This window comes from Diaphorina citri, unplaced genomic scaffold (genome assembly GCF_000475195.1).
Source record: "Diaphorina citri unplaced genomic scaffold, Diaci psyllid genome assembly version 1.1 scaffold1053, whole genome shotgun sequence".
NCBI lineage: Eukaryota > Metazoa > Arthropoda > Insecta > Hemiptera > Psyllidae > Diaphorina > Diaphorina citri.
Genome location: NW_007378482.1, coordinates 1 through 22437, shown reverse-complemented (window position 1 = coordinate 22437; position 22437 = coordinate 1). Strand labels below are relative to the sequence as shown.

Below are 22437 nucleotides of genomic sequence, written 5' to 3'. Positions count from 1 at the left end.
CACACCAAAATGTCTAGTACACCGAGTACACGTCTCCTCTACCACGAGTTCGATTCCCGCGGGGGCGGAGTTTATCCTGAAGGGATAATCGGAACGGCTGGCTTTCTCCTGTCCTGTCTTCCTTCTCTCTTCGATTTCGGGACGATAAAACCCTAGCAGTTACAGTATCAACAAACCCTAAAAAAAAAAGAAAAAAAAACCCTCACCTAAGGAAACACAACCGGTTGGTTCTGCTCTAGGACCTCATGTCTGTTATTAGGTCCTCTATCGGACTACATAGTTCTCTATCTACCTATATCTCTATCGGACTAAATACCTAGTCCTCTATAACATAGTCTCTATCTCTATCAACATGTCCTTAGGCTCCACTATCATTCATCCGGTACCTGCCAGTTGTCGATATCAAGAGATTGCAAACACTTCTACACTATCCCCCTGTCTAACGCCTGCATTGATATCAAAAGTATCACTCAATATATTCTCGACTTTTACTTTAGCTTTAGATCTTTGCATGGTCATCATCGCTAGGTTTATCAGTTTTGTTGGTATTTCCAGGTTTTCCATGGCATTCTTCACCTTGCTACGTTGTATACTGTCGAATGCCTGTTTAAAGTCTATGAATAAAATATTTAGATCTATGTCATATTCGTAGCATTTCTCAATTATTTGTCTTACAACAAAGAGCTGATCCGTTGTTCCTCGCGCTGTTCTGAATCCGCACTGATATTCTCCAATTTTATCCTCAATACATTCCTTGATTCTGTTGTTGATTATAGTTGTTAGGATTTTGTATGTTGTGTTTAGGAGTGTAATGCCTCGATAGTTCTCACAGTTTGACTTGTCTCCTTTCTTGTGAATGGGACAGATAACGCCCACATTCCAACTATCAGGCATGATTTCGTCTATCCATACTCTTTTTATGATGTCATGTATGGCGTGTTCTACTGAAGATCCTCCATATTTTATTAACTCTGCGACAGTATCATCTTCACCTGGCGCTTTGTTGTTTTTCATTTTTCTAATTACTGCTCCTACTTCTTCACTTGATGGAAAGTCTTGACCTGGATTTGTGTTGGTAGGGTTTGCGTCAGGCACATTCTCTTCAGGGTAATTTTTGTTTAGCAGGTTTTTAAAATGATTTTTACAGTTCCCTCTGTTAAACCTCTTAAAAGAAATAATAATATAATAATAAAAAAAATACTATTTCTCTCTCAAATGATATACTCTTATGACGGAAGAGGACTTAAAATATCTCTAGATTCTCTAGCAACAGATGGGATATAAACTTAACACGTCGCGTCAGATTTTATCCAACACCTCATGTATCTTTATTAGCATGTATTCATACCTACGTGATTGGTCAAACCGGGTATTTTAAATATTATCGGTTCTCACAGCTTTGTGGTAACCATTAATACACACTTCAAGTTTCTAGCTGTCAGTAGCTCGGTGGTTTTTGAGCCGCAACAAACTTTATTTTTCAGTCTGGGTTTCAGACCAAATTTTAAATCATTAAATCAGACTATACCGTTTAAGACCGTAAATTTAATAATTAAATAGGTACTACCTATATCGAACTTACCTACGGTTATTATAGACGGTAACCTTCTTTATTTTTCTTGGTTTTTAAGATCCTGCGGAGCTTGGAGCAGGTAAGTTTTTTTGATCAATTTGTCCTTTATTTATCAGATTTAGGTTAGGTACTTACACTCGTTATGAATAGGTTTAACGTTTAACACACGTTTTTTATCGCTTAATAGGGGTCGTGTTCCCATTTGGGTATTACAGTCATTACATTGAAATGGGGGACTTTTCTATATATTTTACCGAGATTAGTTTGTGCAGAACTGTAGGAATTCGGGCGGCCATTAGTGCGGTGAAAATATTGAATAGCATTTCAACAACCTGAAACCTGCCTCGGTGGTGTAGTGGTCAAGGCGCTCGCCTGGTAGTAAACAGGAGGGCGTGGGTTCAATCCCAGCCGAGGTATGGGATTTCATTGCTGTACGTTCTGGGGTTTTCTGAAAATTTCCAGGATTTTCTAGAGTTATAACTCGTTTAATAATATGTAGATACAAGGAACACATTATGAAATTATGATTAGAAACACAATATGAAATTATGATTAATGAGTTATGACACTATTCCAATAATATGTTTGGGAAATACCTACAGTGGTATCATTAATGCCTTTTTCATAGGCCTACGTATATTGTTCTATTGTTTTAGGTAGATACTAAAAGGTATGGGTTGTGCCACACTGAGCTGTACTTAATGGGTACTTTTCCTGACCCCATGCCATCAGGATTTCCAGTTTTTTCTAGAGATGCAACCCCGATTGGGTATTCCAGAAATATGATGGGAAAACTTCATCGGAATCGGTTCTGAAGGTTCCGAGAGATTCACGAAAGGCCGGCGGGCCACATGTGGCCCGCGGGCCACTAGTTGGAAACCCCTGTCCTAGGTATATCTACGCACATGCCTACCCCTTGGTACCTATATTGGGGAGGAAGCCAGTAGGTAGGTATAATCTGATCATATTTTGACAGTCATGTTCTCAAAGTAATCAATCCTGAATCTTGAAGTGATCAGTCGTGAAGTCATGGACGTGTGGTCATATTAGATCACTGAGCATCAGCCGAACATGTTCCTGGCCCATTGTTCATGAAATCATAACTCAGGACAATCTAATGACACTTGATTCCTGACCGCCAATATCCTCTCCTGTCAACAGAGTTGAGGATTAGTTAATTAGATTTATTTGATGATTTATTAGTTTTTTACTACCCACCTATATCTCGACAGGAATCCTAATAAAATCTGCTGAAGGACCTTTGGTGTCCCCGTGTCAAAACTCTAAATAGAAAGACGACAAAATGAACATAGGACCTTGGGGTTTATAAAGTTTTGGCTGCGCTGTTCAAATCAGCTTGAGACTCTAATAGGTCTGGCTACACACCAAACTGTCTAGTACACGTCTCCTCTACCACGGGTTCGATTCCCGCGGGGGCGGAGTTTATCCTGAAGGGATAAGGTGCGGAACGGCTGGCTTTCTCCTGTCCTGTCTTCCTTCTCTCTTCGATTTCGCCCAAAAAAAAAAAAAAAAAAAAAAAAAAAATCCTCACCTAAGGAAACACAACCGGTTGGTTCTGCTCGAGGACCTCATGTCTGTTATTAGGTCCTCTATCGGACTACATAGTTCTCTATCTACCTATATCTCTATCGGACTAAATAGTCCTCTATAACATAGTCTCTATCAACATGTCCTTAGGCTCCACTATCATTCATCCGGTAGGTACCTGCCAGTTGTCGATATCAAGAAATTGTAAACACTTCTATCTCAGAAATAAAAATATCCGCGGATAATTACGTTTAATAAGAGACGCGTCAAAATTACGCTCACGTCACGCGGTGGCGTAGGTATTGTGCTGGAATTAATGTTTTTTTTTTTTTTTTTTTTTTTTTTTTTTTTTTTTTTTTCCCCCTCTTTTTTTTTTTTTTTTTTTTTTTTTTTTTTTTTTTTTTTGTAAATTTTTGCAAGTGTAATATCGATGGGCAATCTTGTGGGATTCAAAATGATGGTTATCTGTGGCTGAATTCAGCATAATATATGGGAAAATAAAATTCAAATTGCTTTGTTTTTTTCATTGTTTAGTTCTCGAGTTTTTCCCCAAGATTTATTCTTGTTTTTCCATAAAGTTTCATGGGCCTATCTTGCTATTTTCAATAGTAAATTGTAATTAGATTTTCATTTCTTACAAAGTTTATGATTGTGTTGTGTGGTTTTCTGTTCTGAGTTGTTTTTTTTCGATTAGGAGTTTTAACACTTATTATGGTAAGGTCGTTCGCGCCGTCGTATTTCTTTATAGAAATTCTACAGACTTTGGTCTGGTCTGACATTTTCTGATGGGGTCTTATAGGAAGTAAATTTTAAATTTGTGAAAAATTCTAAGTACCTACTGTTTCTTTCTCAAGAGATTTTTTTCAGATAGGCAAATAATAGGCAGGTGATAAATGTAATACTTCATACCTTAATAGAATAATCAAGCAGATGTCCTTAGCTGGGTTAAAAAAAAAAAAAATAATAATAAAAAAATCTCCCTACAACTTTGGGAGTAAGGTATCTATAGTTAGCAATACTACATAACTAACTATCCAGCTTGTAAATAATGTAAAGGAAAAGTGTGGACAGACATTTGAAATAATGGAGTCTGATCATCAAACCGATTCTTAATAGAGGGTTGTGAACTTATCATTGTCGGAGGAAAAACACACAAATTGGTAAGTTTGAAATAAAACATTGTTTGACTTATAGTTGGGGTTTATCAAGTCGAGTCGGATTAATGTGGTCTTAGGGTTAAGGGTTAACCCATAAGAGCCGAACTTTTTTCTTCTTCGTTGGATCTTGCTGCAATTCATAGTTCATCCAGATCAATGTGACAGCAATGAGTCATCAACCCAAAATGAAGGAACATGCAGAGGAAATCCCTACATTGTTGCAATTCAGATAAAGGTCTATTTTTGATAAACTCTCTCTTCTAAAATGCAGAGGTAGCTCTAAGTTCAGAGGTTGGATTCCAGAACAGGTAAGGTGGGATATCGCCTTACCTGACTTTGTTTCACTGTCGGAGGAAGCACTGTGCAATATACTTTCCCCTTTTAAAGACTCACTACCATTGCACATGTGACATGTTTGGCAACAATGCCTATTTTTTTGCTGTCACATTGATCTGGACACACTATAGGCCTAGTTATTGTAAATACTATACAGGTACTAACATTATGTATGAGGTAGTAGGTGCTTACCTAGAGGTCTACCTATTCATATTAGGTAAGTACCTATGTTAGATTATATCTAGTTCAAATGATAAAGCCATTTAGTCTAGCACCCAATCTGTAATAGCAGAAGTCATTCAGTCTGCCGTGGTCAATGAAGGTTCTCCAATATGAAAGGTTACTGCCATCAGTTATTATCTGTGGATATCTCTATTATCTATTTTAATCTATTCACACTTCAATGATAACAGTTACGATTTCCCAGGAGTGACTAAACTTGTGGCACAGTGGTCTGAGAAATTGGACCGCACTAGATTATTTCATGTTTAGACCGCGGGATTAAAGGGAATGCTGTGGGAGTAAAGGGACTTTTCAGTCTCATTCTGGCTGTATTTTCTTCTTCTTTTACTTCGCCTTTTCCCGTGTTCAGACGGGGTCGGCGTTTTTCGTCAGCCTCTCAATCAGCCGTAACTAGGGTGTTTGCTTTGGGCTGACATTTGGTTCTCATTCTGGCAGTATAAACAGGGTATATTCTATTCTTATTTGCATTATTGCCATCCACCTAATGTAATCCATACGACCTTAGTCCCTCCCTCTTTGTAACAAGGTAGCAACAGTTTGGTTACCACTGAATCAAACAAAGTGATTTAACAATGGGTGGTAAGACAAACATTGGTACTATATTACCTATTATTCATATAGGTTCTCATGTAGGTATCAATGTGTCTTATCAAAATCAATATAAGTAGTATTATGACTTATGACTATTATGGTATTAGCCTATCAATCAATGCTTGACCAAGCCTTTTTTCCGAACCTAAAACGCTTTAATACCAGCCACTATAATAACATGTTGATTGGTAGGTAGTTAGGTACTATGCACAGGTAAGTTACCTACTAGAATATTGTGTTTTTACTTGGCCTGTGTGATTTTTCAGACTCAGGATTTCCAAAGTAAAATTACCAAGTACCGTACAGCACTGAGGTTCACCCAAAGCTCGTACCCTACTAAAAAATGCCACTTTTTTGGGCGATTGAAAATTCCAGTTTGTTCAGGGAATCTCCAGGTAGATAATACCTAAGTCCTTTGGCTCCTTGGTGACAATTTGACAAAACAGTAAATAATTCGAGTATGATGACAAAATTTTATTGATAGCAGAATTAGCAGATAGAATATTGTTGTCATTATTTCATACATCTAATCTAATAGGACTGAAAGGGATCACCTCATGACATAATAGAGGTTAATCTATATACCAGCACCTCTACCAAAAAACGATTAAATATTATCTACCTACCTAGCTACCTACTTTTAATATAATAGGTGATTAATCGATTTTTCCTACACATTCATGGCCAGAGAAATGAGTCAAATCACCTAAAGATCTAGAAGACTTTGGTAGGTAAATAATCTGGGTATATTTTTAGGTAACGTATATCTAGCATTGAATATTCTCAATGTTAATTGCCACCAATATTGGTTGGGGAAGAGATCGTCACCCTTGAGTTATGAATGTCATCCGTTATACAGCCCATTACCTATCTGACATCTTTCTTTTCTGCTTAAAGCTGTCCAATTAAACTCACCGCACTGGCGCGAACGACCTTTACCTAAGTTTTAAAGCGTCTACGATCTTTACCTTGAAGTTCTTCTTCTTTTACTGAACCTTTTCCCAAATTGATTTGGGGTCGGCATTAACCTCTTTCTTCCTACCCCTCCATACCCTCCTATCCAACGCCTCCTTGAAAACTTCGATGTCCGGAAAATTTCATCATCATAATTCCGAAGACACCTATACCTCCTAAACATTACGTAAGGTGTGGAACTTACTCTGACATTACCTACTAAACCTATCTAGGCACAGGACGTAGATGTATAGATTGATAATGGGTAGGAATAATTCAGTTATAACTATGATATTTACATAGATGTTTACGTACAAATTACCCAGGTAAACATCTATGTAAAGTAGGAACTACCACTCATTGAGACATACATAGTTGCAAAATTTTCCTCAACAACAACGTGTGACAACTTACTCGTACTAATTGAGTAACTTAAACAAATTTTCTAATATGTATGTAGGTAGGTACCTATGACGCCTAACTAATTGAGTAACTATGAAATAAATTACTATGTTTTAAAATTGTATTTAATTTGTTCAAATACCTACAAATAAAGAACCTAAGTTATTGAGTAACTTACTAATATACCTACGTACTAATTGGAGCAAATTCGGTGTCTATGACCACAAAATTTGGTATGACTTTAAAATCTACTCATGTAGGTAGGTAGGTATTTACTAGATTACTATATGTATACCTAGGTAGGTATAGGTACACAAATATATAGACAAGTTGAGCAATCACATTTGAATACATAATTATTTAGTAGGTACCGAGGTTTGTTCGAAATTGATTGTTGATTGATTTAGTGGTACCAACAATCCATAAAAGTTCGGTATTCATACATAGCTACCCAACATACCTAACTATGTCGGTAATGCAGGTATGTTTAGGTGTAAGAAAGTACCTAGGTAGGTAATATTAAATAGGTATACAGCCTATTGCATTGTATACCTACGAGTATCTATAACCTATCTATTATTTACCAAGTAATACCTACGTAACATAATTATCTCATTGGAACTTGATATCTTGGTCACCAAAAAATGGTTTCTTCAGGTACTGCTGTCACTAGATAATTGCGATGGTGAAAGATAGCATAAGGAACGTCATCAACCACACCGCGACATAGACAATGAAATAGATAATTATACCAATTTAACCAATATGTATGCCTACCATCATTACTACCAGAGAGTCTGGAGATATCTAATGCCTATCGTGGTACCTAGGGCCGTACCCAGGATTTTTTCGAAGGCCCGAGAGTCCAAACAGTTATTTACCAAGGGGGGATGCTCCAATGCACCAAATTTTCGGAATCTGGCCTCCAGTATAGGAAAAAAATGAGGCTCAAGGGGCCCCACCCCCCTGAATACAGCCCTGGTGGTACCTGGCTAATTATTGCTGAAGTGGCCAAAGTAAATCAATGGTTATACAATCATCACACATTTACACATTACAGTTTAGAGGTGCGTACCTATTACCCATGTTTGTTATTAGGTGTAAGTATTGTATAAGGCTTTAATACCAGCCGCACTCACTATCAGGTAAACCTGACATCTGATGAGCACACAAACCATCAGGTAGAACTGACTCTACCTACATATACCTGATCAGGTCTACCTGAGAGTGAGTGGCCAGCCTTACACATTTACACATTACAGTCTATAAAGGTGCGTACCTCTATCTGTTATGAGTGTAAGTATTGTAACTATATGTTTTTGATAAGTATTTCTTTGTATGTTAGCTAATATGTAAATAAAGAAGGTGCAGGTATCCTATGAAACAACCTAATCGGAACGGAGACCGAACGTATTCGGGACATCCTTGACAACATTGTTAAGGATATAAGTGTGCGCTGTTTAAGGATGTAAAGCGTAATCCCGTGTTCTGTATGCGGAAATAGATACCTACTTGTTCTAATATAGGTACCTGTACTTAACTAACTTACTTACTTACCGAGTTCTAATACCTACTTATTCAACTTACCTACCGACTTCTTGTTTAGATATAGGTAGTAGGTAAACAGTAAAGCACCTAGTAATCTTGTTTAGATAACAAATTACTTACTTATTTTATAGATTCATCGTGATTCTAACAACTGCAGTGATCCATTTATCTTGTTCAAACAAAAATCCACGCAAAACCAAAAAATACCAAAAATACCTAATAGAGATAATTATCTACAATCATCTCAGCATGCGGTTCCTAAGTCTTGAAGACTATTAAAGATTGATGAGAGTGTCGAATTTACCACTAATGACAGACAGGTCCTTATCTCCAAAAACTAATGATAGACACAGGTCCTTATCTCCAAAAATCCTTCGGTAGGCAAATCAGTCATCCAGCTAGATATTATCGAGATATTTCCTCAACCAATTATACCTAGCTAGAGAGTTTTGATTTAGGACTGTACCTACCTACCAGTAATATCATCACTCTAAGGTGCTAGATTCGACATAAGAGGAGTTTTAAGAGGAAACAAAATAAGTACCTACCTGTCAACACAAATGGGATAAACCATCAATTTTATTCTTCTGCAAATTGAGGGTAATTTTTTGAACAATACCTACCTGTGGTGAAACGAATGTATATGTAGGGCTTATTATCATGCAGGTAGATTAGGTAGGTATAAAGGTAACACATGTTTACGTAGGTCCGGTGTTGGTAGGTACATCAGTTATCATTCGTTCTACCTATGCCGGACCTCTGGATGTGTTTGTGGTGCTCTCATAGATTCTTGTAGACTAAGTAGGTATAGTATAGAATAGAAAAGGGGTTCCCAAACTTTTGAGTACTGCGTACCACCTGACACCTGAAAGTTCTTTTGGCGTACCACCATCAATTTTGTGTTATTTGGGGGTAAAAAAGAAAATAAGATCGGAAGAGCGGTTCAGCAGGATTTTTTTTTGGGGGAAAAAAAAAAAAAAAGCGGAGGGGGTTTTTTTTTTTTTTTTTTTTTTTTTTTTGTTAATTGTGTAGTACGAATGTACGATGTCACCAATTTTCGGTGGATTGAATGTAGATTTTTTCTCTCCCAACTAGGGTTGCCAGATTCGCTTTTCATATTTACGAAATAAATCATATTTTATATCTGTTCGCGTAGGTACCACCAGAAATGCTTCCGCGTACCACTAGTGGTACGCGTACCACAGATTGGAAACTTTTGGCCTATACATAAGTAGGTACACGTAGACGTGTGTATGTGCGTTATGCAACAGTTTCCCAAGCATGTGCCGTATTGTTTTAATTCTGATTCGATAATTCGGATGATAAATGAACCGTTAGACACATTGATGATCCTTGATAGCGCAGTGGTCAAGACGATCGTCTGATGAGCGAGAGGGCGCGGGTTCGCAACTCCAACGATGGTATGAAATAATGAAATTTGTGATTCATTTAAGAATAGGAGCACAAAATGGGAAAATGGTACACCAGTTGAAAACATAGTAGAATAAGTTATGAAATTGGTGATTTATTTCAGAATGAGAGTATAAAACAGGAAAAATGCTGGTAGTCCAGTTGAAAACATACGTTTACCTAATTAGAAAGCGACTTTCTAGTGACCGTTTTCTGGTGAAAGTAAATAAGCGATTTGTTGCAAAAATGCATCTGCTTGTGAAAGTTGAATTATTGGGTGCACCAAATTTTCAATTTGCAAATCAAGAAAAGTGACACTAGAGAGCATCATGAGGGCATAGGTTCCGAATAGGTAAATACGTAATGGGATAGGTACTATAGCATAGAAATAATACTCGTAAACCTATTTACTATTTATAATTACCTATTTACCTACTTACTCAATAAATCAATAGCGTTATCACTCTAACCCACATACTTCTGATGAGGTCTATCAAAGGACATTGTTTATTATGTAAACTTCAAAAACGTGCACTGATAGATAAGAAAATAGGTAATGCTTGTGAAATTTCGGACAAACAGGCAATTATTACAATCGCGTTCATATACAGTTTTCACTCAAACTTGGAAAAAGCGGACGCGAAATTTTTTTGCATTTCCAATTTGAATCGTGCACTGGTCCGTAGTAACTTGTAAACTTACTTACCTGCCTTCTTTTTTAGTTATTTTAACTTGCAATAGTAACTTCTGAACTTACTAGGTTTTTGTTTATTTTTTCTTCCCATACTAATAAGCAGAGACCTTTTACTCACCTTGTGCAGTGAAAAATAAATTCAGTGTGCATCCTGTGCTTTATAATCTGTGTATCATCTTACCAACCTATTATTCTTTTCAGTGAAAATAATTAACACTATAGGTAATAGGTACTACCTATGTATGTCGGTTATATCAACCTACATATAGTCAAATTTGCATTTCTGGATTCGAAGTAAAAGTTAGGTAACAAGCTATGTTTATTTTCTATTTTTACATAAAGTTCTCTTTCGTAAACTTTTATGCATAGGTAGTTCCGAAATCTCTGTCTAGAAAAATCACCCAATAAGTGAGCATTTGATGGATGTTTCTCTCATATTATACATATTTCTCATAGGTACACATTTCTCTGTTTCAGACCCCACCATGGTGCCATACTGCCTGTTAACCCTTTTGCTCCACTCTCACCTGATTGCCATAATACAAGGAGGCGGGATGAAGACCCTGTACGAATGGTCCGGTGTGGACTTCACGTGGCCATCTAGTCGTATCCGGGACAATGCCATACGGGACGGAAAGTACGACCCGTCCAAAGTCGCCATATTGGATGTGGACGTGTTTGACCGTAAGTTGAGAAGTTTCTAATTTTTGGGTGCCCTTAATTTGGATTTTGTTTTTCAATAGTCCCTCTATTTACCCCTGGTGGGTGATTGAAAGTGGGCACCTGTCGGCTTTCACCTCAATCAACTTGGAAATTAAGTTATGTGCTTGTTGAAGGTTGAAATATTATGTGATTTACTCAAATCCTTTGACTAGAATTCTAACAAAAACAACGCTATCTTCTACTTACCACAGGAAGTGCTTGACCAATGAGCTCTCAAGACAGACCAAAATAACCTCTACTTTCAAGTGAATTTTACAGGGACTAACATTTCTATGTGTCTCTATTACAGCGACGACCTACGGTCCAAACAACGGCTATGCCGGCGGTCCCAACAAGGAGAAGCGGATCTTTGTAACGACACCCAAGTTCCAACCCGGTATTCCAGTCACGTTGTCAACTCTGTCGTCCAAACGGGCTAATGACGGGTCTCACTTGCTAGAGCCCTTCCCTAACTGGTCTACCCACAACGAGAAGGACTGCGATGGGTTAATATCAGTTTACAGAGTACAAGTGAGTCGCGGATTTGGCGATTATGTTCGCGGATTTGGCGATTATGTTCGCGGATTTGCCGTTTTGGGTTCGCCGATTTGGCGAATGCTATCCATAGTTCGCGGATTTCGCGTTAGTTCGTTCCCGGATTTCGCGATTTTGTTCGCGGATTCGCGATTATGTTCCGCGATTTCGTGGTGATTCGCGGATTCGCGATTCGCGATTATGTTACGCGGCGTTCGCGATTATATGCGACTATTCGGGATTTTGTTCGCGGATTTCGCTCTTGCGTTTCGGATTGTTTCGCGTCGTTTGTCGCGATTTTTATTGGCGAATTCTCGCCATTTACGCGGAATTAACCATTAGTGGGATTGGGGATCTTAGGAATTGCTTATTACAAACATAGGTTCGCGTTTCGCGTATGTTTGGCGGATTCGCAATCTATGTTTGCACGACGTCGCGATGAATTGGCCGCGGATTTCGCGGAATGTTCAGGGTTTCCGGCTTTCGCGTTCAGTTTCGATTTCGCGATTTTGTTCGCGGATTTCGCGATTATGTCGCCGCGATTAAATTCCGGAGACGCGATTGATGTTCACATTCGAGAATGTACGCGCTATAATCAGGATTATGTTCGTCGTGTTTCGCCGATATGTTCAGCGGATTCTCTCAGTTATGTTCTTCCATTTCGCGAATTATATACGCGAATTATCCCTATACGAATGATTCGCGGGTCTTGGGCGATTTTCTCCGCGTATCAGGTTCCGCGTATTTTGTTGCGCGGATTTTCGATTAGTAGTACTATCGCCGATTCGCGATGTAATGCTCGACGTATTGATTCGCGATTATGTTCGCGGATTTGGTGATTATGTTCGCGGATTTGGCGATTATGTTCGCGGATTTGCCGATTATGGTTCGCCGAATTTCGCGGATTTTGTTCGCGCCGGATTTTCGCGATTATGTTCGTGGATTTCGCGATTATGTCTCGCGGATTCGCTGATTTTGTTCTCGCGCGATTTGCATATGTTCGAAGGATGTTCGCGGATTATCGCGATTATGGTCCGCGGATTGGCGATTATGTTCGCGGGATTTTGCGATTATGTTCGCGGATTTCGCGACTTATGTCGCGGATTTCGCGCATTATCGGTTCCACGATTTCGCGATTACGTTCGCGATTTCGCGATAATGTCGCGGATTCGCGATTATGTTCCGCCGGATTTCCGGATTTTGTTCGCGGGATTTCGCGATTTTGTCGCGGCATTGGCCGATTATTTCGCGGATTTCGCTCACTTCGCGGAATTTCGCGACTTATGGTTCGCGCTTCGCATTATGTTCGCACGGATTTCCGATTATGTTCGCGGATTTGGCGATTGTTTTCGCTGGATTTCGCCGATTTGTCGGGATGTTGCGATTATGTTTCCCGGCATTTCGCGATTTGCCGCGGATTTTGCATTTGCTCCGATTACGCGATTATGTTCGCGGATTTCGCGATTTTGTTCGCGGATTTTGCGATTATGCTCGTGGATCTCGCGATTATGTTCGCGGATTTGGTGATTTTGTTCGCGGATTTGGGCGATTATGTTCGCGGGTTTCGCGATTATGTTCGCGGATTTCGCGATTATGGTCGCGGATTTGGCGATTTTGTTCGCGGATTTTGCGATTATGTTCGCGGATTTGGCAATTATGTTCGCGGATTCGCGTCCCGAATCGACATTTTGGATATTTGGCAAGCCTAGGTAGAACCAATTTTTTTTTGTCTTGGTATCCTGATTGATGTCTACCTTGTTATTTTCAGATTGACGAGTGTGGTAAGCTGTGGGTTCTAGACACTGGCAAGCTCAACACCTTCACCGGAAGTCCAAAAAAGCTCTGCAACCCGCAAATTGTCGTCTATGATCTCACCAAGGGAGACAAAATCGTCCGTAAGAAAATCCCTATGTAATTTACTACAAACTTTAGCTAAGACTAAACACTAAGAGCTAAGGGCATTAAGACATACATCATAGACAGATAAATTTATGCCTTCAGCGTACTATTGAAAGTGTTAGTTCTCATTTAATAGCTCAACATCAATTACCTACTCTGTGGGTGTGGGTGTACAATGTGTACATATTATGTTAGAATATCGGTCAAGTTTTTGCCTTGCAGAAGTACCTACAAGATTGGATAAGTGTACGAGTATTAATCGTAGGTACATAGTACCCGTCCAAACGGGCTAATGACGGGTCTCACTTGCTAGAGCCCTTCCCTAACTGGTCTACCCACAACGAGAAGGACTGCGATGGGTTAATTTCAGTTTACAGAGTACAAGTGAGTCGTTTGGGTATACTTCTGAATTTCCATGTAGGTTAGACTTCAGTTATAGGTTCTAAGTTGGGCAAGATGACTATATATCTCAACCTTACCTTAGGTCATACCCTCGGAAGTTAGATTATAATACCTTATTCATACCCTCAACTTCAAGTGGTGATTTGATTGTGAAATAAAAAATAGGTAGTGGGTTAATAATTCCAACTCAGGGAGGACCTAGGCCCGTTCCCTCTTGCCGTTCGGAAAAAAATCGTGTCGTTTGCGTGGTGTGTAGTGGGAACACTCCCATTTACGGATGAAACTCACAAGTGGGAAGGGGGCTTTAGGCATTTTAAACAAACATAGGTTCAGTTTAAATATTGATAGGTAGAACTAGGCTTGCCAAACGTCCCGAATTGGCCGGGACAGTCCCGAATTTCAGGGGGTGTCCCGGCGTCCCGTTCAGTTTTTCTTTTTGGGGCGTTTTGTCCCGAATTTCCGTTTTTGTCCCAGAAAAAATTCGGGACGCGTTTTTTAACTTTAAAATTAGGTACCTCTATAGAAATACATCCGAAGAGGTTTCTCCCCAGATTGCTCTTTGCTCTCGCCGTTTTCATTGCTGTCTTCTACTCGGATTAACAGTTTTGGTTTTTTGGAAGGCTTAGGTCTCTTTGTTGTTTTGTTACTTGTTTGTTGTTCCTCCTCGATTAGATGTTCTATTACTTCATAGCCCCAGTTGTTTGGTGAGGTGGTTGAGCTGAAAAACATGATGGAAAAGAAATTAGACATCAGGTGGTGTTTGAGTTGGGCAAGTAAAAAGTGAAGGTGAAGCCTTTTCGAAATACGTATACGTATTACGGTCATTCTTAACTTTTTTACATGGATTCCTTACTGCTTTTGATGGTTTACATAGAATTTTGGATTTTTCTGGAGTTCGAGCCCCACTTTTCCTTTCTTAAAATTATAATGTATTAGGTATGTCTCCTTTGAAGACGTTTTCTGCAACTACAGTTTTCTATAATGGTCCTAAAAATTATTTATACCTAACAGTGACATCTAAAGGTGTGTTCAAACAGTCGACCGGCTGTCGATCGACGTCGATTCACGTCGATTCACAATAAATCGACCGAAGGCCGTCGACTTTGTGGGGACATCTTAAAAACATACTTACATCATAGATTTCAGAAACTTCTCCCAACACCTGGAATATCTACACACAATATGAAGTGAACTGTACACTGCAGTAGAAACTGAAAGCTGTGCCAATAAAGTGCAGTGATCACACTGAAGTCAACAAAACTAACTAGACAGGTATGAACGAAAGCATGGGAAACATGTATTTACAAAGCTGTGCTGCTAAAAGCTGTGAATATATAGGGTACCTAAAATATAGGGTATTTGTCGCCTTTAAAATTTTATTGAGCATTACGCAAATGAAAATTTCCTAAGTAGGTAGTAGGTATGTACGTACGTACCTAACGCAGTTTGCAATCACCAATGCCTAGCTAGATGACCCAATAGGAACATTCTATGTGGATCCGTCTACGTACTCCTTATGTAATTGTACATGTATGGTATACATACTCGTACTACTTACGTATACATACCTAATTGTTCTGACTTTTCCAATTTGTTTCATTCACATACTATTATAAACTGACATCCTGATGATCGATCTACAAGATAAATGTGCATATCTGATAAATAATTACCTGCTAGGACATGAGTAAGTAATTATTAGAAGCTAAAAGAACAAATTGGTAAATTTAATAAATTAAAAAAATATTGTCAACAAAATTGTATTTTGTTAAAATTTTATGATTCTAATACCTATGTTAACTTGTACATTGTACATACATAATCCTAAAGAAATAAAATAGGTAAGTATTCCATTGTCGCACCGTCACGTCATGATAAATTAAAGTAGGTAAAAATTAAAAATACGTATACATACAAATAATAAATAATGAATCTAGAAAATTAACTGTAAAATTTTAGAACAGGCACATTGCATACTTACCTAAAATCGATCAGGCTCTTTATAGATGTGATAAGGCACCTAGTGTAATACTGTACAGGTGTAAACATAAAATAATAAGTGTGTAAAAGCTGTTGGTGCCTAGTATTTACAAAATATAAAACCGACTTACTCATTGCTCTCCATACAAACCTCCAAAATTATTCAATCAAGATCGAAAAAAGTTCAACATTATTGTGGTCTAGATCTCTAGATGTAGGTACCTACTCTAGTTATAAAAAGTTTTAAGAAATTCATCAACGTGTCAAGATGGCCCCCAATTTCGTCTTTTAGTACTGCCGGAAAGCACGGACAACCAGCTTATAGATAGTTATCTTATCTTAAGTACGAAAAAGAATAAGCATTATACAACATGCCGTTTTACAGTCTTAACTGGGGAAAACCACGGATTCTTTGGAAGGCCCACCGTACGAATTCTGCGGAGCAGCCCCACTATTGGGAGGTCTAGCTTGGTTACTGCTACCACTATAGGAAGGTACTGTCTGGCTGTTACTACTGTAGGAAGGCTCAGGTTTATTCCAGTTACCACCCTGAGACGGCCGCAGACCACCCTGATTACCACCGTTGAATGGCGGACCCTGATTGCTATTACCACCAAATGACGGACCCTGATTACTGTTACCACCATTAAATGGCGGACCCTTATTTCCATTACCGCCAATAAATGGTGGACCCTGATTACCATTCCCACTATAGGACGGCGCAGCTTGAACAAAGTTTTGCGGAGCTCCCTGATCACTTTCACCACTATTCGGGCCAGCATAGCTGCTCGAGAATTTCGAGCCCTGTGCATTCCAATTACCACTACCAGTGCCGGGTTGGATATTTACATTGTTGCTGCTACTTGAGTCGTCCAGGGTTAAGTAACCCGTAAAGTCAAACCTGGCAACGTCGCATGAGGTTTTCCGCGTTAGGTCGGCGATTGAGGCCACCAAGATGCGGAAGTTGATCTGACTCGTGTCGGAGCGACCATTGGCGATGTAGTTCTGCAGTCTGGAGGTGAGGACGTACAGGTCTCGGTTGGCGATGAGCTTCATGCCGCTGGGAAACTGGAACGTTTGGTCGTTCTGGAACGAGAAAACGGGAAAAGATAAAGTTTGGTTGAGAGCTATAATTCCTTGTTTCAGCTACCTATGGGTAGTTCAGTTGGTTTGACCGCTGGGGAACTGGAACGTTTGGTCGTTCTGGAACGAGAAAACGGGAAAAGATAAAGTTTGGTTGAGAGCTATAATTCCTTGTTTCAACTACCTATGGGTGATTCAGTTGGTTTGGGGATAAACCCTTTTCTCCAAAGAGAGCATTACAATTTCTTGTATATACCTAATTGTGTACCGCCTCTATTTAATGTACATATACATATCTATCTTACTTCAAAAATTCTATCTAGAAAAGTCCACTTTCATAACAAGTAACAAGCTGTTTACATGACCCATACATGAGCCTTTCGTCAATATTTCTCGCACCGAAAAGGCCTTACCGTATACAACGTGACAATGTTATCCTGTTTGTACACCGTCTTAGAGTTCCAACACGCCAGGGAGTTAGACTTCAACAGAGGGAAGAACAAGATAAACCCTTTTCTCCAAAGAGAGCATTACAATTTCTTGTATATACCTAATTGTGTACCGCCTCTATTTAATGTACATATACATATCTTACTTCAAAAATTCTATCTAGAAAAGTCCACTTTCATAACAAATAACAAGCTGTTTACATGACCCATACATGAGCCTTTCGTCAATATTTCTCGCACCGAAAATGCCTTACCGTATACAACGTGACAATGTTATCCTGCTTGTACACTGTCTTGGAGTTCCAACAAGCCAGGGAGTTAGATTTCAACAGGGGAAAGAATAGTACTCCCTCGTCACTCATCACTTCACTTGTACTTTGAGAATTCCGGCCATAGTCAGACATTTTGAACAGATTGGTCGGAGTCAGGCTGTTCTCGAGCAGTGTCTGGTTGAGCAACACAGAAGCCAGGGTCCAACCCTCCTTGACACTGGCCAGAGCGTGGAAGTACACCCGTCGATTGCCGTTCAATAGAGGACCTGGAAATGAGAGAAAGGCGAATGGTAACGAAATCGATTGACTAAAGGTGTGTCCACACATAGTCGACCGGCCGTCGCGTCGCGTCGATCGTCATCGTTCAACGTCGACTGAACCGTCCACACTGCCTCGACAACATAGATTTACCTCGTCGATCGACGGCCGGTCGGCTATGTTTGGACACACCTTTACAGATTGCAGAAGATCTTGAGTTTGACCACACTATTTCCTTTTACATTCGGATGTCGATCGCATTTTTTTTCAAAGGGTGGCCTACTTTCCTGAAATAAACCACAACTTTCAAATTATTAGCTGTATAAAACTTTGACTCCTTTTCCTCAAAAATTATAAATCGGATAGGCCTGGTTTGCTTCTTAGAGTACTTAGCATTATATTCCCTATCAAATGACAATTTAACAGCTGATTTGACCTGTTCTTACATTGGTAACTACTAACTACAATAAATTAAAACTGTTATAATTAAATCAATTAAACTCAGTCTATCTACATTTTAATTGATCTGGAATTTCAGTCGGGTCTTGATTCAATGACACCTTCTGGTATGGAGTATTGGAGTCTGATTGGTTATTGTTTGTAGACATGCAGGTGCCGTCGTGTGGAACGGAAATAGCTATGCATATTTATGTTCGATTGCCGTTCAATAGAGGACCTGGAAATGAGAGAAAGGCGAATGGTAACGAAATCGATTGACTAAAGGTGTGTCCACACATAGTCCACCGGCCGTCGCGTCGCGTCGATCGTCATCGTTCAATGTCGACTGAACCGTCCACACTGCCTCGACAACATAGATTTACCTCGTCGATCGATGGCCGGTCGGCTATGTTTGGAAACACCTTTACAGATTGCAGAAGATCTTGGGTTTGACCACACTATTTCCTTTTACATTCGGATGTCGATCGCAATTTTTTTCAAAGGGTGGCCTACTTTCCTGAAATAAACTTTCAAATTGTCAGCTGTATAAAACTTTGACTCCTTTTCCTCGAAAATTATAAATCGGATAGGCTTGGTTTGCTTCTTAGAGTACTTAGCATTATATTCCCTAACAAATGACAATTTAACAGCTGATTTGACCTGTTCTTACATTGCTAACTACTAACTACAATAAATTATAACTGTTATAATTAAATCAATTAAACTCAGTGTATCTACATTTTAATTGATCTGGAATTTCAGTCGGGTCTTGATTCAATGACACCTTCTGGTATAGAGTACTGGAGTCTGATTGGTTATTGTTTGTAGACATGCAGGTGCCGTCGTGTGGAACGGAAATAGCTATGCATATTTATGCTTATGACTGTCGGCGTGCCAACTGGTGCAGGATTAAGGTAATTCATCTTGGTGTTTGATAGAGGTAAAGATAGACCAATGGATAGATGGAACAAAGACTTGAGAAGAACAGAGGTGAGGACTGGAGAAATACATTTCTTTCGTTCCTACAGGAGAAGGGAAATTAAAATGACAAAGAACCCTCCAGACATAGGTGAACTCATTTGAAAATATAAATGGCCTCTGAGGTCTGTCAACAGGATACTGCATTTGAGACCTTTAAAGCTAATGTCTCAACAAAATTATTTCAGTCCTTCCTAGTTTCCTACGCATTTCTTTCAATCCGAGTATCTGATTGTTCCATAGTATAACGCGTAACAAGTCCTGAATTTACCAAAATTTATCAAATACCGTAGTTATATTTCCTAAACCCCAACTTATACCCTGTTTCACATACCCAAAGCAATGCCAAAAATGCCGTCCATCAGATCAAACTGTACTCCGTTAAGGTCGAAAGTCCCGTACGTTGGGAAGGGGTAGAAGTAATTACTGTTGACCCTCCAACTTCTGCGCCTTTCAAGGTCGAATACCATTAGTTTGAAAGCGTTAACGTCCGCAATGTAAGCGTACTGACTGGTACATTGGCCGTTCCGGGTGTCGACAGCAATGGTGATGGGGAGGGAATGATCATCCACCTGAGCCTCTGGGAACCTGTGACGAACTGGAGGGAAAAAGAGGTTGAAAAAATTAACAGATTGCAATACATACGAGTATTAATGTAAGATTTAAGGTAGAAATGGTAGTGTGACCATCACGTCACATCACGTGAAGTCACGGGGAGTCAGAAAGATTTAGTTTAAAGTTTTCCCATAACATTGCAGGTAATTTATTTCAGGAAAGCCAAAGCCACACTATCATCACGTTACGCCAAGTCACGTGACGTGATGGTAGTGTGTTTCTACCCTGACAGATTACAATACATAGGTACTATGTACGATTAATACTCGTACACTTATCCAATCTTGTAGGTACTTCTGCAAGGCAAAAACTTGACCGATATTCTAACATATGTACACATTGTACAGGTACACCCACACCCACAGAGTAGGTAATTGATGTTGAGCTAAAATGAGAACTAACACTTTCAATAGTACGCTGAAGGCATAAATTTATATGTGTCTATGATGTATATCTTAATGCCCTTAGCTCTTAGTGTTTAGTCTTAGCTAAAGTTTGTAGTAAATTACATAGGGATTTTCTTACGGACGATTTTGTCTCCCTTGGTGAGATCATAGACGACAATTTGCGGGTTGCAGAGCTTTTTTGGACTTCCGGTGAAGGTGTTGAGCTTGCCAGTGTCTAGAACCCACAGCTTACCACACTCGTCAATCTGAAAATAACAAGGTAGACATCAATCAGGATACCAAGACAAAAAAAAATTGGTTCTACCTAGGCTTGCCAAATATCCAAAATGTCGATTCGGGACGCGAATCCGCGAATATAATTGCCAAATCCGCGAACATAATCGCAAAATCCGCGAACAAAATCGCCAAATCCGCGACCATAATCGCGAAATCCGCGAACATAATCGCGAAACCCGCGAACATAATCGCCCAAATCCGCGAACAAAATCACCAAATCCGCGAACATAATCGCGAGTGATCTGATGGACGGCATTTTTGGCATTGCTTTGGGTATGTGAAACAGGGTATAAGTTGGGGTTTAGGAAATATAACTACGGTATTTGGTAAATTTTGGTAAATTCAGGACTTGTTACGCGTTATACTATGGAACAATCAGATACTCGGATTGAAAGAAATGCATAGGAAACTAGGAAGGACTGAAATAATTTTGTTGAGACATTAGCTTTAAAGGTCTCAAATGCAGTATCCTGATGACAGACCTCAGAGTCCATTTATATTTTCAAATGATTTCACCTATGTCTGGAGGGTTCTTTGTCATTTTAATGTCCCTTCTCCTGTAGGAACGAAAGAAATGTATCTTTCCAGTACTGACCCTACTGCATCCAATTCCTCACCTCTGTTCTTCTCAAGTCTTTGTTCCATCTATCCATTGGTCTATCTTTACCTCTATCAAACACCAAGATGAATTACCTTAATCCTGCACCAGTTGGCACGCCGACAGTCATAAGAAACCTGAGTATTTATGTTATCAATGAAGTCTTGGAATTATAATAGCGATGACTTATCAGATAATAAATGGATCGATACCTAATTCGGTATGATATAGGTATGTGTGTTTTTTCTTTGTATAAAATCAATCACTTGTCTATTGAAGAATAATTTGAAGGAAAAGTCGTTCAAGAGGCGTAGCAGTGTTACTGAGCCAGGATAGGAGGGTTCTCGAGGTCTAAATGATTTGTCTTGTACAGAATGGTGTTCGTGTGGTAAGCAGAGAAATGTTGGTTCGATCCCAACCGAGACATGGAGTTCTATACTTTTTAGTATGGGTTGATGGGATCCGAATTTCGGGATGTTACTTGCGTACATTCATGCATTGTATAGGTACCATTTGTAGGTAATTACCAACGTACAGCGACTATAGTGTAAAGTACCTACCTATGTACCTATACGTATCTATCAAGCATGGCTTAAGGACTTACTTTCTTTTGTTCCTGGAGAAATTAAATCCAGCTACATAATCTAGAGTATCTAGACTCGTACCTATTTCAAAATTATTATTTAACTTTTTAGGTACTGCACACGGAAGTAGGTACACAGGTGCAAGTAGGTATGTCAGATAAAATCAGTCCATGAAAGAATATAGGTGTACTGCAAAAAAAACTGACAGAATTCATAAAGCTGCTTGCCAAATACACGAAAAAATTCAGCATGAAGTTTCTTTTTTCTTATCTCTTGTAATCAAGTTCTTCTAAATACATCAGGTAGGTAAGTTATTTTTGAAACCGGGTTCCTGAAGAAACTTGGCATCTTTTTTTTCAAGCAAAGGTTTTTATCAGGGATCTCAATGTTTTTCTAGAAGTTATGGGTCAAAGAGCTAGAACTTCGCTTGGTACACTGTCGTGATACTAACGACCTAAAATTGCAATTTCTGTAAGATCATAATGATCATTTGGTGTGTGGTGCTT

The 22437-nt window shown here is 39.2% G+C and overlaps 2 protein-coding genes across 2 annotated transcripts; one reads left to right on the top strand and one right to left on the bottom strand.

Moving 5' to 3' along the window:
• Nucleotides 1-1391: 1391 nt before the first annotated feature.
• On the top strand, nucleotides 1392-13607 carry LOC103513959 (protein yellow-like). Its single transcript, XM_026827041.1, has 4 exons — nucleotides 1392-1652; nucleotides 10934-11140; nucleotides 11469-11689; nucleotides 13461-13607. The coding sequence occupies exons 2-4, from the start codon at nucleotides 10942-10944 to the stop codon at nucleotides 13605-13607; spliced, it is 567 nt and encodes a 188-aa protein (XP_026682842.1). The 5' UTR covers nucleotides 1392-1652; nucleotides 10934-10941.
• Nucleotides 13608-15719: 2112 nt separating this feature from the next.
• On the bottom strand, nucleotides 15720-20718 carry LOC103513958 (protein yellow-like; the record flags this gene model as incomplete). The annotated part of the gene is made up of 4 exons (XM_008478815.2): nucleotides 15720-17059; nucleotides 17760-18043; nucleotides 19786-20049; nucleotides 20592-20718. Coding segments are annotated over 4 exons (1374 nt in total), but the record flags the coding sequence as incomplete, so codon positions are not given.
• Between the last annotated feature and the right edge of the window lie 1719 nt (nucleotides 20719-22437).